General features: G+C 44.9%; 1 protein-coding gene across 24 annotated transcripts in view; it reads right to left on the bottom strand.

The window, feature by feature from the left end:
• IP6K1 (inositol hexakisphosphate kinase 1) overlaps nt 1–19,884 on the bottom strand; it is a 36,471-nt gene that overhangs the window by 2,837 nt on the left and 13,750 nt on the right. For 9 of the 24 annotated variants that reach the window (XM_086845151.1, XM_086845148.1, XM_086845159.1 and 6 more), the window contains 4 exons: nt 5,151–5,496; nt 2,736–2,946; nt 1,987–2,171; nt 517–692 (listed from right to left, as the gene is read on the bottom strand). In XM_086845151.1, the coding sequence (XP_086701277.1) occupies nt 517–692; nt 1,987–2,171; nt 2,736–2,946; nt 5,151–5,373 (795 nt within the window). In that variant the 5' untranslated portion in view covers nt 5,374–5,496. Of the gene's footprint in view, nt 1–516; nt 693–1,986; nt 2,172–2,735; nt 2,947–5,150; nt 5,497–14,041; nt 14,112–19,030; nt 19,214–19,884 lie in introns of those variants that run through there. The other 15 variants (XM_086845164.1, XM_086845160.1, XM_086845168.1 and 12 more) reach the window with 4 other exon arrangements.

Raw genomic sequence — 19,884 nt, 5'->3', positions numbered from 1 at the left:
GCCAACACCTATTGCCATTATGTGGCAAGTGATTAACGAAGAGCCCTCATTGCTTCAGAGTCTGTAGGCAGAGACTGGGCTTATAAGATCTGGTTCAATTGGCAGGTGGCGAAAGGAGCAATTACTGCACAGCAGCACCAGCAGCAAAGCCTTGTGCACAGGGCCCAGGCACAGCAGAGCAACGTTTCAACAATCAGTGCAGTATAGAAGGAAATGTCAGACACCCCCATCCCTAGGCACTGTGATTCTGGCTGAACACTAAGCCACAAAAATAATTTTATTAGAAAATCCCCTAATTGTTTGTGAACAAAAGAGCTCTGGACAAAGCAGGCCATCTCAGGAGAAGCAGGTTCCTTTGTTTCAGGCTTAGAAACTAAGACAAAAATAGCATGAACGCTGGTGTACCTACCTGCAGTGGGAGGTTCAAATTCAGTGCTCAGCAGGAAACACTAACTGGGAGGCTTAATGGAGCTGTGAAATGGAAGGTGCAGCATCTACAGCCTGGGGGATCCCTACCTGCATCCCACACACACGCACACCCAAGGTGGCAGAAGTGCTCTGTTCACACTTCTTCATCTGCCGAGCAGCCTTCTCCTCAGAGGCATCATCTCCGTGCTGCCTGGTCCCCATCTTCAGATCAAGCACGCAGGGAAGCTTGAAGTGATGCACCACATTCTCCAGCAACAGGAACTCTGGGATATGTGTCAAGGAGACCTCCCCCACTAGAGACACCCCAGGGCCACCACAGACAGGGACTTGGGCCAGCAGGAGATAGGGCTGGGCAACAAACAAATAGGAACCAAAGAACAGACAAGGCAAACTGCTTGGTGAGTTGAAGAAAAGAACAAAACCCAAACAGTGGACCCAGGCTTTGACAGCTGGTAGAAGGAAACAGCCTAGAAAGTAGAATGGCCAACAGCAGGAAGGTCACATGCAGTTTTACTGGATATTGAGAGGAAACTGAAAAGCAAAACACTGGTGTCAGGAAGGACATAGTGTGCCAGTAGGAATTGCTGATACATTAGGAGAGAGCCTAAAGTCTAATCAAATTAGTCATTTGACCATATGGATAAACAATACAAAGCCCAGACTGAAAACTCAAGGGTCAAGTAATGGCAGGGTTGGCCTGTCCAGAACAGCAGCAATGCCCAACACACAGGGGAGGTGACAAAGCCAGGAAACAGAACAGTAACAGGAGCTCTCTGTCACCAGCACACAATGGGCAACCCCTTGCACTAGGGCACAGCACTGAGAACACACCCCAGGCACTCTGTACAGCAACTTGTTCCAAAAATCAGAAAACAACACCCCAGAAGTTTGCCCTAAAGAGTCCCACAGGACACAGATCAACATGTAAACACTGAAATGGCAACCAGAGCAGAGATGGATTAAACGTGCAAGAGAAAAACTGTGTTTGGTTTAGAAAGAGGAACTTCATAAAAATAAGGAAGTGTGCTTAAAAAGGAGAAGGCAGCCAAAGAGAAAGACTTCTCTGCAAGTGATGCAAGTTATTTAGAAATAAAAGCCGAAGTCTCCAAGCACACACTTGAGAATTGGAGAAGGAAGCCCACGCAGTTAAAATGATGAGGAATACAGCTATTGAAAGTAAGTTTGTTTCTATGTGAGGAAAACACAAACCAGGTGAAACAAAATAACCTCACAAGCTGGCAAGTTCAGCAAAAGCAGGAGTCATTTGTGAAGGCACAGAAAACCCACCTTCAACCATATGAAGAAGTCAGTCAGACTGCCTGGAGGTGGGATGAGATTATCTTTAGGGTCCCTTCCAACCCAAACCCATTCTCTGATTCATTAGTGTCACAGGATGGGAAGCAGGAAGGAACAGCAAAAAAGAACATGTAACTCAAGTGTGGCTGTGGGAAGGACAGAAATGCCAAGGGAAATGCAGGCCTGGCTTCCTGAGGCACAAAGGGGTATGGCCAGGGCAGCAGCAGCCTGACACACCCAGCTGTGCTCCCCAAAGGATACTGTACAGCTTCCGGTCCTTGGACTCAGACCGCATGCGGCTCAGCTGCTGCTTGTGGCAGCGCAGGCTCCAGGGGTTATAGCTGATCTTCTCAGAGCTCAGGCCACTGTTCCCATCCAACATCTGAAATGGAACATCTGAGTGGATGTGCAAGTCCATCCTGGGACTCTTCGTTTCCTGGATGCTGCTGGTGTAAAGACAGAACAAACCTGCCTGTTAGAATCCATCAGTTCTTCACACACTGACAACTGTCACATCCTCCCCTGGCACACAATCATCTCCCGATCCTTCTCCTGCAGCACATAATGCCAATCTTCTTAAAAGCAAATCCTCACCAATACCCTGGGCTGTGGACCCATGCTCCAGGATCTGGTCTGTTTAATATCTCTGCTAATAGAGCAAACAGGAACACTTGTTCCTCTGGAAGCTCTGGCTGGGGTGAGGAGGTAGAGAACCCATATTCAAAATACCCTGGAAGAAAATCCTGGCCCACCAGACGGACTGAAGAGAAAAACTCTGCTCTGTGGGCTTTGGTTCCACTGCCAACAGTTCTCTTGTGTCAGAAGCATTTCATGTGGATGAACTGAACCCAACAAAAATCCTGACATAGTTCGTAGCGCCAAAATGTGATGGGCTAGCAGATGCACAACAGCCTGGCCACCTTAAGGAACTGTAAAACATCCTCAACCAAAGGAGTAAGGAAGAGAGATCTCCAATTATTGGTGTTGTCACTGGGTCCTCCAAGTTTTACCTTTCAGTGCTGTCACTGGCCAGGCCAGGCTTCTCCTCCTTGTGCTCAGTGCCGCTGCTTGACCTGTGAAGGCTCCGGCGCGAGTGCTTGCGCCGTGGCTGGTCCCTCTCTGGCAGATCATCCTGCTCCAGAGCCTCATTCTCCACATAGGGATAGGCCACCAGGTTAATGTAGCCATCACTGTCTCCCTCAAAACAGACAGACACCACACCTGCCAGGGAGAAGTAACACGTCAATTCTCCCAGAGGGAATACACAACCATTATCAACCAAATGTTCTTCAGGAGAGTGAAAAATGTAGCTCACAGAGAAGCAAAGCAAACCCAGAGCACTGAAAGAGGGGGAAGCTCTGCCACCACAGGAAATAAGGACAAAAGTGCAGCTGGTAGGCTGAGGGTGTGATTTACTTCCTTCCTTCAGTCTTGCAGCAAATGTCGTCAAACTGGAGAGAGTCAAGTACAGTCTGCCAAGATGCTGAGGGGAGCAAAGCATGTGAAATAATATCTGGTTTGTTTGGATAAGTACCTATGATCCTGCTGTTGTCAGGGACATCACTGGCCAAGCAGGACTGTGCTTTCTCTGCTAAAGGAGCTTTCCAGCATCAGAGTGATGAAGTACAGAGCCCTAAGGCTGAGGTGACACCTGCCACTCTTATCACAAGCCAGCCAGTCTCACAAAAAAGGGACCTGCAAGGGCCCAGGGCTTCCTAGCAATAAACACAGGGCACCCTGGAAGCGTAACTACCTCTGCCAAGTGCCGGCAATCAGGACCATGTGTCCTGTCCAGTTTTACCTTCTGAAGGCTCCTTGGACCAAAGTCCAAGGGCAGTTACAGATCTTCTGCAGCACAGACTCAAAATATATCTGGCCAGCCACAGAGCAAGACCGCTGACAGTTCCAGTTAGGGCTGACATCTTCATTTCTGGGACTGCCCCAGCCCTGAAAATGAGGCCATCAACCACATCTCCTGATGTGCAATAACAAAATGTTTCATTAGCTTGTCACTAGTATTGAATAGCTGCCAGGAGTTTCAAATGACAGATGCACTGAATCAAATGATCCATCATCACAAACTTGAGGAAACCTGGCACTGCCCAGCTGATGCAGAACCATTCTGTTCCCATCCTTCCTTTCTCTTATCTGCACAAGACAATGTTAACAAGGTTCAGGTGGCTCAAACACAGCTCCAGAGCAGCTCAGGACTCCAGAATGTCACTACATAAATGCTGCTCCAAGTGCTGCCTGGATGTGCTCGAGATATCTCTGTGTGATGTTACAGTAACATCTGAGTGCTCAGACAGAAAATATCATTCCCAGTGTTCCTCTCCCCCAGATCAGTATGAAAGGTTTTTAGGACTATCCTGCACAGTATGAAATCCCACATTGGGATGCACGTGCACATCCCCATGCCATTAGGATCCAAGAAAGCACCTGACCTCAAGAAGACAAGAGTCCATCTGAACTATCAGCTTCATCAGTTTTAAACACCTTCCCAGGAAAAACTTACATCATATGCACTCTAGGAACTACCCAGGCTTCAGTGGGATTTCTGATGGGACACTAGAGCACTGTGTGGCCCCAGAATGGCTGAAGGGTAAGAGAGGACCCATCTGTTGCAGACTGCACCCCTTGCTCATGACCTGTGTGCAGACACCAGGACGGAAGCTGACACTGCTTTGAGACAGCCAGGCTGCAGCCAGCTGCAAAGGTAAGACTGAACAGATGGTGGTCCCAGCTGTCTGTAAAACACCGTCCTCCCAGTGCCACACGGAGACAAAGCAGCAGGGGGAACAGGAATACTGTACCCCCCCAGAAGGCTACCTGACCACACCACCATCCTGAACACAAACACACAAGGCTGGAAGCCTATCAAGCTTCTCCAAGGCACAGCTGAGCTGCCAACCTCCCACAATGACACATGCACTGGAAAATTCCACTCCTTCAAACCAGCTGGGGACAAGGTTGCACCTCAGCACTGGGAAAGCCATACTTCCTGCTTCAGCAGCTTGCTGCTACAGATCCATAAAAGAGATGGGATGTGGAAGCAATAAATTATGGAACTGGAATGTGCAAATGCTCAGTCTGTGATCTGGCTTCATTAGCTCAAGGTCAAGGCTGTAATTGACAATAACTTGGTAATAAAACTGCTTCAATTACACACCCATAACCTTAAACTTTGGACTACAACTGTCACACTACATATTCTCTGTCTAGAAAGAAGAGCACATTCAATTCTGTGTGCCTACAAAAAAACCAAAACTTCCTCCTTTCCAAGTGCTGCTATCAAATTTCCAGCCCACAAAAGGGAGTTTTAAAAAAGCAAAATGACAGCAAAGGACAGCAAGACAGCAGCAGCTGCAGGAAAATGAAAGGACAGGTTCTTGGAGGCTGCATTCTGGAATGCCAAGGGGCCTCACCTTTGTACTCAGGTGTGAACTCCTTCATTTCTGGGGGCAGGGACTCATAGAAGCGCTGCTCCCGGGTGATGAGGGGCTTGCAGACGGTGTGGTCGTCGTAGCGCATCATGCTGCTGTGGCCGCCCACCTGGTGAATGAAAGGCTCCAGCAGGACCCCCCGGTCTCCGGATCGAGTGGCATTCTTGCCATACTTGCCCACTTCCATGGTTTGACAAACACACATTGCGTTGGGCACCCCTTGCACTCTTGGAGCATGGGGAGAGCCACATGGGCTGGGAGGGGTAGCTCAGCAGCGGTCAGGCAGCCACAGGGGGGAAATCCTGTCAATTTGCTTCCTTGCAGGGATCTGAAAAAGCAAGAGAGATTCCTGTTAGTAAAGTTCACTCATTCCTTGTTTGCTTGGAAAAGTTTAAGGTATTTATTTATATCCATATCCTCTTGTGTTTTCTGTTTACATCCTGCTTGTTCCAGCATGCTCCTCACCACCTCTTAAATCCTACAGGTAAACACACACTAATTCAGAGAGAGTCCTGTCCAGAGCTGCTCCAATAGGATTGACAGTAGACAGATAAAGGAGGAGATAAGGCTATTTTGAGCCTCCCATCTTTAGGAAAATATTATTTCCTTTCCTGTTTTATTTTATTAGTAAAGCAATGGAGCAGACTGTGAGCTATATCCCACATCTGCCTATCGGTAATGGTGACTGACACAGGCAGTACAAACATTTCCAGAATCTGAATTCCCTTCCTTGTGCCTCTGCATTTTAAACATCTAGATGACTAAATAATTCCTGTTCACCTGCTACTGTCACACAGTTTTCTCCTTTAGTGTTCACTTCTCTTCAGACACTGACATGAAAGACACAGAGTAAGACAGTCATTCTGTCACTGTGTGTGTGCTGGAACTGAATGGATTCTGCTCAGATTCTCTCCTTTATTAGTCTCAGCCTTTCAGGACAATTTTCTAATGCTTTCACAGCACCTATATGCACAACAAGGCCCTGATCTCTAGAGGTAAACAAGATACACCAGTAAATCCAAATGAGATTACAAGTGCTTTAGAGAAGCAGATGCTCTTTTAATGTTTGCAGAGTGCCCAGTACAGCCACAGGACAATCAAAAAGTAAAGCTGCCCAAATTCTCTCCAGATGACTTGCCCTTTCCAGCTTAGATCACAGCTGCCCCTGAGGCTGCTGGGGAAAATGTCACAGGATTTCCTCACAACGATGAGTTATCCAAATGTTGGTACAAGAACCAAGTGATGAATACAGTTTCCAAATGCATCCAATTTCCAGTTTCTTCGCATGGCAACAGCCAAGGGCAGTAATTTAAGAACTGAGGGATCCTGGAGGCCTGAACAAGGGCCATGGCAGAGGCTGTTCCTCATCCGGCCACGGGATGTCTCTGCGGCTACACAACACTTCCAGGCCAGGGGAATTCTGGATAAACACGAGCTCATCCTCCTCACTCCAATTCAGCCATGTCAGAGATGAAGCTCAAGAGATTCAGAAGGAAGGGTGATACTTCATAACATGTTTAACCCAATCTAACCCAAATTCCCCACAACAGGAAGATGCTTCTCTCTCCTTGTCTGCTTGTTCCTGCTCGCCTCCTTGCGCTGGGTTTTTGGATAGTATGAGTGTACGTATATTTGAGTTGAATCATCTCACTGATCCCATGGAAAACATTTCCTTTTGTGGTTACATGACCACACCACCACATTCAGCTCAAGGGGAATAATGAGACTATTTAGCTGACTTTTAAGGCAGGGGCCAGGAAATAGGAGGGAAAAAATGGTCCCTCTCTGTAGCAACTTCTAGCAAAGTCTGTCTCCCAAACTCACTTAGAGCTTAAACTGGATCACAAACAAAAACATGCTGGGGATTTCTCTCCTCCCTCTTATTTGCTTTATCAACAAGAAGAAATTTCAGCAGCAGACATTCAGATGTTTTAGTTGGGTTTAACACAGTTAATATCCAAGAACAAGCGAGGTATCACCATCTGCAAGAGGTCAGCACTTCACAGATTCCAGACAAATGTTTCACAGACTAGTCTCCCCTTCCTGATTTAGCTCTGTCTTGGATTCAATTTATTTTGCCAATGACTAAAGCAGAGCTTTCAACTATTCCAAACAATACAGAGGACAAACATAACTTCACACCTTTCTGTAGTTTAAACTTCAGAGGACAGGAGAAATACAAGATTCATCTGTGTGACAGTTGTTGTCACACTCGGGATACACGCAGATGATGCTCAGGACTGCAGTAATCCAAGGGCTGCTGGGAAATGGCTGTGGCCACCAAGCATCCTGGGCTCACTGTCAAGTACCCCAACACCCCCAAGAAACCCCACAACAAGTTGTGGGTGTGCAGGCTCCCTGGGAGCAATAAAACCATTCTGGGGCTGTGACACAAGAGAAGGAGCTGGGCATCATGTGGGGACAGGGTCCGAAGCTAGAGACACCCGCTCCACACATGCATCCACACACTCCAGAGGAACAGTGATACAGGCAGTATTATCCCATGTTCAAATGAATGTGAGAAAATATTTTGTGGCAAGAAGAATTTCAGAGGCAACATTTGTAAAGAGGAAGATTTCCATGGGGCTTAAGAAAGAGACACTTTACAGCTCAGATACAGCTTAGAGTTTTTCATCAAACTAACTCAAAGTAGAGGGTTATTACTAAACATGGACACTATCCACAAACAAAGACAGAAGAATCCCAGCAGTTTCAAACGAATATAAAGCAAAACTATTTGATCCTAAGTATTACTCATCCTTCATCCGTTAAACAAAGGCATGAGTTCAACTATTTTAGCTGGCTTATAAAATTCAAAGTCCTTCCAATTAAACTGCAAAACACAGTGCACAGTCCAAGAAACATCTTCAGGGAGACCAGTTCATTTAAGCAGATCCTTTAGTATCTTCCACCACCACTACACCTCAAGCAGCAGTAAAATACCTGGGACAGTTTAGCACTCCCTTCCAGCAGAAGAATCTCTCCTTAACAAGACAAAGTGCCCACTGAGCTGGATTTGGGAAAGGTGAGGGGTGGGGTTCAGGAGCAGAGTTATCCATGACTACATGGACATACCAACCCCCATATTTTGTTATCCTCCCCAGTAACAGACTCGTGCATTGGAACAGAATCTGCTCTACAATATTTAAGTCTAGACATCTCTTTGTCAGTATATCTGTTCCAAGTTGGATCTGCATACCTCACTGTTCAAACACTTCCTGGCAATAAGATGTGTTTTCTTGTAGTATCACATATTTCCAAACAAAATTCAGTAAGACTCCCAAGATAACTCTATTCTTCCTAATCCATTAAATGGGGTAAACCCTGTCCCCAAACCAAACATCACCATCCAGCAGGGAATATATCCCTTCATAGAAACAGTGCTGTGTTCTTGAAGACCTAGTCAGAGACCTCTTAAACACCACTGAACACTGGCTGAAGACTACAGGTGTCTTACCAGACCAGCATCAGACTCAAGGAGATGCTCCTGCGAGTTCACAGTGTCAGAGAACAAGAACAGAAATGTCTCCTCTGAGGATGTAACTTAAAGGAGACAGAAAAATTAGAGCCTTGGAGGTCACCACACATGAGAGGTGAAGGCAGGGAGCTGCAGTGCTATGGGAGTGAGAATTACAGCTGAGCACACCACGATGCTGATGTCCTTACTCCCTATAAGCCATCTTGTACGGGAACACTGGCAACACTTCACGACTCACTGGTAAAGCTACTTCCCTAAATAAAAAGGAGAACAAATGCTTCCAATGGTGATGTATCACTCAGCAAGAACACTGACTGCCCTCAGCAGCTTGCACATCCGTGTTTCCAGCACTGCCTCCCCTCTGACTCCAGCCCCCAGGCCCTGCTAAGGCAGATGGCCACTGATGACTCTGGAGACAGGCCACAGGCAAGGGATAAATACAGACCTCCACGTCATGATGACACAAGCTGGACTTCCCCTCAACAACCCCAGAGCAGTCAAGGAGCAAAGCACAAGAATAGAAAATACCAGTACAGCAAACAAGAGGACTACAGCATTTGGTCAATTGGTTCCTGGTGACTAGACTCATTAGCAAAGAAAAGCAGAAGCATCTGTGCTAAAAAGCAGGGTTGTTTCTAGTCATGCCGGATTGGATGAGGTATGAGAAGAAAACCCAGTCTAAGAAAGTTTAAAAAATAGTGTTTCCCTCTGTGCTATGAGATCAATTTCCCAGCACAAAAGCTGACCCCCACAGGTTTGAGATATGTCTGTCTAGTCAGCAGTAAATGGAGATGAGCCCTGGGACCTCGGCAAAGAACACAACTCTCCAGGAACCTGCAGCAGCACTTAGGATGTAACCAGAAACATTTGGCCTTCCTGATATCCAGGAAGCTACAAAATTTCCTAGCTTGCTTAAGCACACAGCTCTGAACCCTGAGCCTTCTCATGCATCTTGTCCAACACTTGAACTGCTACCAAATACTCCTTTTTCAACAGGCTGCTCTCACCATGACAAGTGTGGCTCATCAGATTGAGGCCAGGAAGTAGAATACAATCTATATACATGCATCCAAAGTGGAACAGAAGTCTTAGGAAAAGCTGCTCAAGAATGCCAGCTGAGGAGAAGAATGGCAACAGTGAGGCTTGGGGAGGAACTGCAGTGAACAAGGGCTTGGAGAGGACAATAGTCACTACCAGGCATGCTCCACCCTATGCTATGAGCTGAGCTTCTTTCACCAATCCTCTTTCTTCCTCTTCAACAGGGCACATATGCACTGACTGCTAAGTGTTCACAAGGAAAGAGCCTGATCTATTTAAGATAGAGCTTGTCTGAACCTAGAGAAATGTAAATAAAATTAAGCTTATAGTACAGTTCTTAGACATACCCTACATTTCTGGCTCCTAAAGAACTGAATGAAGACTGTGCTGGTTTTAGCTGGAAGACTTAATTTTCTTCCTTATAACTTGTATGGGGCTGTGGTTAGAATTTGTGCTGAAAACAATGTTGATAATAGAGATGTTTTTGTTATTGGTGAGCAGGGCTAACTGAATAAAGGCTTTGTCTGCTCTGACACTGCTCCACCAGTGAGGAGGCTGTGAGTGCGCAAGAAGCTGGGAAGCAACACCCCAACTGGCCCCAGAGATATCCCAGACCATATGGTGTCAAGCTTAGCATACAGAGATGGGGAAAGAAAAAGGAAGGGGGGATGCTCACAGTGATGGTTCTTGTTTTTCCAAGTCACTGTTACTGTGATGCTTTCCTGGGGATGGCTGAACGCTTGCCTGCCCATGGGAGGTGGGGTATGAGTTCCTTGTTTTCTTTTGCTTGTGCATGCAGTTTTTACTTCACCTGTTAAACTGTCTTTATCCCAACCCACGAGTTTTGTCACTTTTACCCTTCCAATTCTCTCCCTCATCCCAGCAGGAGGGGAATGAGTGAGTGGCTCTGTGGGGCTGAGTTGCTAGCTGAGGTTAAACCATGACAGACTATTTGTGCCATATTTCTATCACACTGATCACAAAGCTTCAGCACTTCTGCCAGCAGCCTGCGAGACCAAGAATTTTCCCCTCTTATTTTCCTAAGAAAGGAGCGGAAGCCAAGCCTATTCAGCTCTTTCTGAAGAAAGGCTGAGCCATGTACTTTTAACTCTGGCTGGAATGCTGAAACCACTCACTAAAACTAGGGTTAAACAAGGCTTTTTTTTTTTCTTAGAGGCCAGATTAGCAAAAATGGCAAAGACCCTTCTGCTGTCACCTACACATAGAGCTTGGCATGTTTTCCAGGAGGGATGAGGTACTGCGAGTCCTTGTTAGGGATTCAGAGCCAGGAACAGACAATACCCATTTTCTCACACTGGTGCACTACACTGGTACCCTCTCTCTTTATTTCTCTCTTCCTATTTGTTTTTTTTATTCAACTCTTAGCACACAGCCACGAACAGGGAAGGTCTGTCACATTCAGCAACATATGGAGCAGATACTCTGCAGCATTTTGTCAACACCTGCCATGCAGCTGTCTGTAGGTGGGAGTAACCCAAGCTGGGGCTCAAATGGCCTCTTCCAGCTTGTATTCCTGTCTGGCCTGATGCTGGACAAGCTGGCACTACTGTGATAAGATCAGGCTGGGGAGCAGTGGAGGACTGCACGTAACAGGGATGATATGATTGAATTCCCTTGCTGCTCTTTTTTCCAGGCTTCCCCTTCCTCACTGGAGAAATGCAGCACATTGGCAGGAGGGCACAGGCTGTCTGGGGACCTGCCAGTCCCTGTGACTGCTATCAGTGTCACTGCAAAGACTGCAAAAGGGCCAGCCCTGGTCTGGTCATCACCACTCTTTCCTCTCCATCAGGAGGGGAGGATGAGCAAGAGGGGGATGAGCTGCTGAATCCTCCTGCTGCACCTTGTCACAAATACACTGCCTTGGTAGAAAAGGGCACCTTCCTTCTCTGTTCCAAAGCACTGGCTGTAGTCCAAGCCTGAGAGTTTCCATAGCAGCAAGACCTGACAGAATATGTACAACAAAAGGTTGCCTTTATCAGTACCAGCCCAGAAGACCTTTCTCCAATCCTGTGCCTAAGAGAGCAGGGTCATCCAATATCGGCTTTGCATTTCATGGGAGAGATGAGATTATGACACATGCTTTCTAGAGGAGGGCTTAGGGAAGCGCAGTGCTTGTGAGGCCTCATTGCTCAGCTTTCTGTGAGCTAATTTCTGGCTTCACATCATTTACAAAGAGGAAGAAGTCTCCACAGGTTATTTTTAAATTATTTCAGTGCAAAAGCTGCTATTCAGCACAGCTTTCTAATCCAATGGTCAGAGACAGCTAGAAAGGAACATACTCTCAACAGTCAAAAGCCACAATGAATCAACCTAACCCACCAAGAAAAGACTTTTTTTAATTTTGCATTAGTGCAGGGGCTCAGAAACTCATCAACAGGCAGAAAATTGTCCTTGCATTCATAGCAAGACAGGGAGAAAGGAAAAAGATTCATGACATTCCCATTGAAAAATTTTTATGTTTAAAATTTTCATCTAAAATGAAGTATACCTATTCTTTAGTCACAGACCTTGGCCTCTTCCCTGACAGTGAGACTTAAATAAGGCAGCCACAAACCAAAGAAAGTCCTGCACAGTCTTCCAAGTAAGCACCCAAATGCCTCCCCAGCAGGAAGATGATGGAATGACTATACTGAGTTCACCATAAGGAGGAGTCCATTCAGAAACTGCACTTTCATGTCAGCTGCAGATACCAAATTCTACAGTCTCAACAGCATCAGAAGGCAGGATGGATGAGCAGGTAAATGCACCACACTTGCTGACAGCAAGAGAATGAGTCAGAGCTGGTGATGGCTGTGCAGAGGATAAACGCACTGCACAGTGAGCACTGCTGGCAGGAAGAGGGAGGTGTGATTTTGTGGGAGCGTGGGCAGAGCTCAGCCAGATGGATGGCACAGGGAAGGGCTGCTCAGCACTGGGGAGCTGCCCCACCAAACTGAGGAGAATCCACTGCAGTCAGGCAAGCAGGTCTCAGGCTTGTGTTACAACAGGGGTGAAGAGAAAACTGGCACCTCCTAAGTTCTCACCTCATCTTCTCCTGGCTAAATATGCTCCAGAAGACCTTAAAGGCATCACACCAGAGCCAAACAAAACAATTTGGCCTAATCTCCTACAGAGTAACTGCTGGCCTCAGAGTTGAAAGGTGCTGTCGTCATCCACATGTGCAAACACCTCCGGAGCCTGAGCTCCCACTCACACCTCCACACAGACTGGACAAGGAGAAATCGTTGTGTACCTCAGCCTTGTGTCCCTCAGCTTCCTAGCTAGTACAGACACCTGGAAAGCAGGTGGAAAGATGGGAGAAGATCCTTCCAGCTTCTGTAGAAACATCCAAATGCCTGGCTTTAAAAAAGCACCTGGTATTATGTTGAGATTCATTCTGGCACTGATTCAGCCAAATCACTTAACGCCTCCCTCAGTTATTTCTTCAGACTGTGGCTGCACGAGCAATCCTTTGACATCTGGAACAGCACTAACAGTACCCTCCCACTCTGCTGCACTGATACAACTGTTTGCAGCCTCACCATGAATCAAACTAGGGAACTGATCACAGTTAAAAATAAACCAGCACTTTGTTTTGTTTTTTTTAAAGATTACTTTTCAACCCAGGTCAGATCCCCAATCTATTGTGCAGCTGTACAAACAGTTGTATTAGCACAAGGTGCCTGAATTGCTGATGGTTATCCTTGTGCCTAAAGCCAACGTTTGCATTCCCAGCTCACCTCGTTTCATGGCTCCCTTAGAACAGGATCACTGACCGAACTGAACATGTAGGGGACTTGACTGTCACTGCCTGAAACCACAGAGGGTCTCTTCAGTGAGACAAAATGAGGTCACACTGATGTCTTTCCTACAGCTAAGGCATGGCTACTGAGCTCCCTCGAGCTGTTGCTTGTCCAAAATTATATGTCATTTTTGCAGTCTGCGTGCTGAAATAAACGTAAAAACATGACTAACCAAGTCACCAATGCGAACAAACAGCTTTGGGCCAAGTTCTGAAACAAAACTCTCCCAGAAATTGCATAACCACTAACTATCGTGGTGATCTTCCATTCAAGAAACACAAGCCTATGTAATGTGCAGATTCCCACTAATTTTAAGACTCTGACATTCAAAGAGTGAACAGCAGAACCTATCTGCAGTTTTGGCAACTCTTCAAATTGCAGCTGAATTTTTATTTGAAAATGGAAATACAAACAGAAATAGGGACAACCAGAATAAGCACTAAGTAATGATGCCATGCTAGCACACTTTAGAAACAACTATGAGACAAACAGACTGAAGGTTTTCCCAAGTTACCAGCACAAATACTGTTAGAAACAAAACCAACTGAAAATACCTTTTTTGATGGCTGCCTGGGAACCTACTGAGAAACACTTGGTTCTCTGCTTCCAGCTGGTAACAGGCACCTGCATCAGATACACACCATTGTGAAAGGCCTTCTCACTGAAAACAAGGCACAAAAGACTGAATAATCATAAAGATCTGACTTCTAGTATTAGACAGGAGGCATGATAATGAAACAAGAGCTTCAGGAAACCAGCTTTCTACATTTTCTGTTGTGTTTGCTCTGGGAGACAAAAAAATAAGTCTCTAAGCTGTTCAGCAGCCTTTTCTGTAGATGACATCACATCAGTCCATGAAGAAATGAAACTGAAAAAATTGCTAATTGGCAAACCTTACTCTTTGTTCCTTAACACGTATCTCATGCTATAGTTCCATGACTGCTTAAGTAAATTTAAGTCAGCATTCTTCAAACCCATCCTCTCTCCTGAGTCAGCACTGGCACTCACCGATCCTGCTCAGAAACCAGCCTGGCAAACAAGTTAACCCGGAAAAAAAGAAAAGTTGTTTTTGCCAATGTGGCTTCCTGAACTGGTTTACTGCCAGTGCCCAACGAAAGTAAAAGGGGACAATCACTGAGCAGGGCAAGGGCAGGCACAAGAGAAGCAGAGCCAGCTCCAGCTGCCCTGTAAACACACACTCAAAGAAGTCTCACCCCCTGACTTTAAAGAGACCTGAGTTGTCACTTACAGCAGAAACATCATTTGACTTTTTCACCTCTCCTGACACCATCTTTACACCAGCATCAGCGCCCCTGCAGACAGCTACATTAAATACCCAATCTGGTAGGAAAACAAAACAGCAATATATGAAATAAAAAAAAAAAAAGCCTTCGGTTTTCAGTTGGATCAGGTCCCTAATACATCTGCCCAACAATTCCCCAGCATCAAAAGATGGGAGAAAGTGGGAACCGAGGCACAGCAAAACTCCAGCTTCAAGCAACTGTGAAGCTGCTCTCTTACTCAACATAGATAAAATTTCACAACGTAACTACCTAATAGCTATACAAAACCACTTTGGTTCTAAAGATTTAAACAGTACATTAAAAAATCTGCAATCTAATTCTTCATGTTTTCATCTTCCACAACACACCATTAATATTTAAAATGCCCTATTTCCTAAAATATAAATCTTTAATTTATTTGATACCAGCATTATTTTCAAAGCAAAAGAGCTGCTGAAATATATAGAGGAGAGTGAGGAACAGCCTGTTGTGATTAAATAGGGCATGACAAACAGCAGCAGCATGCACAAGCAGTACTGGGGAGCAAAGCCAGGGGGAACAGTGACAACAACATTATTCAAACTACACCGATTCATGAACAACAAAGAATTCTTAGAAACTGCTGCCTGGGTTACATCCAAGGTTCTCTTTACCTTGGTTAAGCTATTAAGAAAGTCACTTCAGAAAGCTCACCACTTCTGCACAACGAAGCTTTTTAGGAAGGAAGAGTTGATCCATCTAAAGGGCTCTGTGTAGGAAACCACTGCAGCAGCTCCTGTGAAGCAATGGAGTTGCAACAACGCCGAAGGTGACACGAAGCTGGAAGGAGTCATTTGTCCCCTGTCTCACCATGAAAGGGCTCTTTTGCCAACACAGGTCCAAGAAGCTGCGCCTGTGTATGCACCCCTCAACTGCTGGAGAGCAAACACGTCACCCTTGGCTGTGCACAGCAATTCCTCAATGGCAGGGACATCGTAGGGTCTCCTCAGAAGAATTTCACTAAGGTACACTTCATGACTTCAGCCTCACACCCAGTTCCTCATGATCGACATCTGCTGCAGCAAGCTCTCATCACTGTTTGTGATACCTAACTCTGGACACTGTATTCATCAAATTGGGGATTCTGGGAAGGCCCAGCTCTGCCATAGAGATGCAAAAAATTTAGTTTTTACTTGGTATCTGGCTGCCATGTGGAGGACAGCACACTCAAAGAACAGGCTGGGCCACTGCCATGCAGAATTCACTCCCCCAAAATTCAGAGATTAAGTTGTGGCTGCTGCTTGAACAAGCAGCAAGTTTTCATTGTATTTGGACAATTTTGCAAAAAAAGTAGGTCTGTCAAAGAAAACACTAAGTTTATGAGCAAATGCTACATCTCTGCCACAAGACATCACTAAAGTATCATAAATCACAAGCAAGAAGTTAATAAATTTCCGGCTGCTGACAGTGACTAATGTTGAAAGTACTGCACTTTAATACTACAGGGTTTTTTAAACATTAAGGAAATTAAGTAAAGCTGTCATTTAGGACTGCATTTAGACACATTTCTCACAACTCTCCAACACAAGCAAAATACAGATACAACAAAATAAGGCAAAGGTAAAACTGGTGAAGGTGCAGGGCACAAAGCAGAAGCACATGGTCGTCCCCTTTAGATCAAGGTGTCTCATGGGGAACAGACCAGTATCTTTATACAGAGACTCCATAACCCTGTCACACAAGATTATCAACCCATATACACACAGCTGTCTTCTGGCAGGTAGTCAAACCTGAGGCAGTGGGAGTTTTACAGGGGTCAAGACTCCTGCAGGATTAATCTAGATCTATTTTCTGCTGCTGTGAGATGAAATATGAAAATGGGAGAGGAATTGATCATAGAGGCAATAGAGCTCTGCACAGGGATTGTTTCTCACCCCGCAAAAGGTGACCTTCCAAAGCCTCTGATTCTCCTCTCCTTTAAGAGGATTATGAATCCTACCCTTGGGAGACTTCTGCTCAGCTACCAGCCCACTGCTATTACACATTAACCCTATGTCTTATGTCCTCTTTTCTATCAGCAGAGAGATATTAGAAAAATTTATAAGATCACTCAAAACCAGACTTTTAATGGAATCTCTAATGCAAGTAAGGAAAGCCACAGCCAGTGATGTTTGGAGGGGACTGTTCTTTGTGCTGTCACACACCCAGCTGCATATCTGCTTAGTGCTTCCCTGTTCAAATCCCAATTCAGCTTATCTGCACATGCAGGCTGCTGACTACCCTGGAAGCAGACATTTCATCAAGGAAAGACTGAAAAGCAAGTATCATCATCATATGCTAAAAAATTAGGGCAAATGTAGTGAATGTGGTTCCCAGCTCCTCAGCTCATGTACTGAAGCAGAGCCTCAGCAGGCACCAAGCCCAGGCGGGCTGTCAGGAAGTGAGAGCAGCAATGCCCTGCAAGAACATGCTGGCAACTCAGAGGGAAAACCAAGGAGCAGAATGCAGCACATTCAGTTACATAAATCCTTCTTTTTCACAGACTCAGACACCAAGAATTTGAAGACAACTTTTCCCCTGTTCTTTTGGGATTTTTTTCACCTTCCAACAAGACACTTCTGAATGGAGTCTACAAAGCAAATCCTGACTCTTCCCTACACAACATAACCAGCAATCATTCCCCTTACCACTTAACAACGTGCAGATATAAAGCAATCTATCCTGCCATAGAGGTGAACATGTACATTTTTTCTTCATAAGGTAATCAAAGTTACAATGCATTATGAATTCCACAGTTACAAAAAACTGTGGGACTAGACATGAAGGGAAACCTCAACAGGAAGGAACACACTGCCAGCATCTCTGTGAATGGAGATTTAAGATGAGATTAGACACACATACAAGCTAAATCTAATGGACACAGTCAGTTCCCATTTGGGACAAATGGCAAAGTGTTCTCAGAAGGAAAAAAAAAAAGTACTGGCTACCACAGGAGAAGATCTCAGATGCATCTGTAAGAACATTCCATGGTTTTGGCTGTTTCAGACTACACAGTGCAATAGCAAAGTGCAGTCAAGTCTTAAAGAGTTGTAACAAGCAACTGTACAGAGAAGCTATAGGGTTAACCACAGACACACAAAAGCCATAAGGAGCTGAACCCATGAAAAATTACTACAAAAGCCACAAACGCAGAGGAGCTAAAATTACATTCCTTAGGCAGTTCTGTTAAAATAAGAATGATCTATAGCTTTCCAAGAGAGCACTAACTGAAAGACAAATGTAAGCAGCTTGTGGTGAACTCTGATTTTTAGTACTGTTCTCAACTTTTAAATTATGATGCTTTTAAAACAGAAAAAACAGCTTTGATTAGAAAGTCAGTTGCGGCAGATAATTGATCTCCACAGAAAAGTATACAACTAGGACAAAAAATGAACTCCTAATTGCTATTTTTGATTCTGCAGTGGCAAAAAACCTCAAGACCAGTGTTATGTAAGACCATTAACCTCTTTGCTCATAACTGGCACCTTAATTTAGCACACTACCACATTAGAAAGCTTAAACTGAATTCTTAATTCCAACACATACCACTGGCTGCAGCAAGGCAGTAATAGCAGTATTGGAAAGGATAAAAAAAAATAAATCCCAAAACAAACACCATACATTGAATTTTGCAATTACAGTTCTTGGGTGTAAGTATATATACCTTAGCCTGACCAGATCTCATGAAACAGTATTCTAGTACTCTTTTCAGACTGGCAATCCTGAAAAGATTATCAGATGCTCCACAGTATCTTAGGAACAATCGAGAGAATTCCAAACAGACATTAGGTACAGAAAACCTCTGGATCACCTTTTATAATAGCAAGTTTGTCAAACCCAAAGAAGCTGTAACCTTCAATTTTGTTGAAAACAAAATTACTTTGTTTTTACTGATTGTTTTTCTTTGTTTCAAACTAACCTCAAAGCATTCCAAACACATCCTCCCTAGGTATGACTGAAATCTCCAAAACTACCATGTATTGTATTTAGCTATAGCTCAGTGGCAATCACAAATACACATGGCTGAATGAAAAACAAAACAAGGTAATCTTGAAGAACATCCATGTGAACCCCCCCACTTCTTCCCAAGAAAAGACAGATTAATCTTCTATGCTGATAATGAGCCAGACTGATGAATTTCAACCAGACAGACTCTTAAATACTGTCTTCCATCCACTCTTATCACATTGTGGCAAAGAATGACATTCAGGAGGGAAAAAAAAAGACTGATTAGGAGCCTACTTTCAGAAGCTAATGTCCTGTGTGGAAAGAGCTCTACGAATCACTCGTTCATCCGCCTCTGACTCCATTTACTCTTCAGAATTCCCTGATGTGCTTGAATTCATACTCCACCCATCCAGTCTGTAATGTCCCAACTTGCATACAAGAATACTGTGGGAGAGTGTCAAAACACCCAGTAAACTTAAGCTAAATGGCCTCTAGTGCTCTTCCTCATCCACAAATCCGATTATTTTATCACAGAAGACAATGAGGTGCGTCAGACACAACTTACAGTCAGTAAATCCATACTAACTGTTCCCAGTCACATTCCTTCACATGTTTCACACTGGAAAGGTGTACCAAGAGGACCTGACCCATGACTGTCCCCAGGACTCAAGTGAGATTGACCACCCTGGATTATCCTCTGGGCCTAGTCTGAAGCTAAGTGATCAGAGATGTGCCAGCAACCCTGTGCCTTTTCCAAGATGATCAAGGCTGGCACCACAGCACCATTGGGTCCCATGGGCTCCCATGGCTCCAATTCTCTCAAGTAATCTCACACTCTGTTTCCATTTGCTTCTGACTGCTGTTTTCTCTTTCAACTGTGTCTCTAGACACAAGAACCAGGAGACCTTGCAACTGAAGACTCACTCAGGCATGAAAAATCACCAAATACCTCAAGGAAGTCTGTGCATCACTCATCCAGCCCCCTTATGCAGCAAGAGTCTTTCTATACCCTTTTACTGCCAGTGTAGAAGTTATGTCAAAAGTATCAGGAATGTTGTAGAAAACACTTCCTATGAGAAAGTAGATGCTTCCTCCATTCAAAGACAGAAATGTAGACTAACATGGCCAAGTTTTTTCTGTCTGTATTC

The sequence above is a fragment of the Cyanistes caeruleus genome, chromosome 11, assembly GCF_971803275.1.
Source record: "Cyanistes caeruleus chromosome 11, bCyaCae1.hap1.1, whole genome shotgun sequence".
Lineage (NCBI taxonomy): Eukaryota > Metazoa > Chordata > Aves > Passeriformes > Paridae > Cyanistes > Cyanistes caeruleus.
This window is presented reverse-complemented; position numbering and strand designations above follow the sequence as displayed.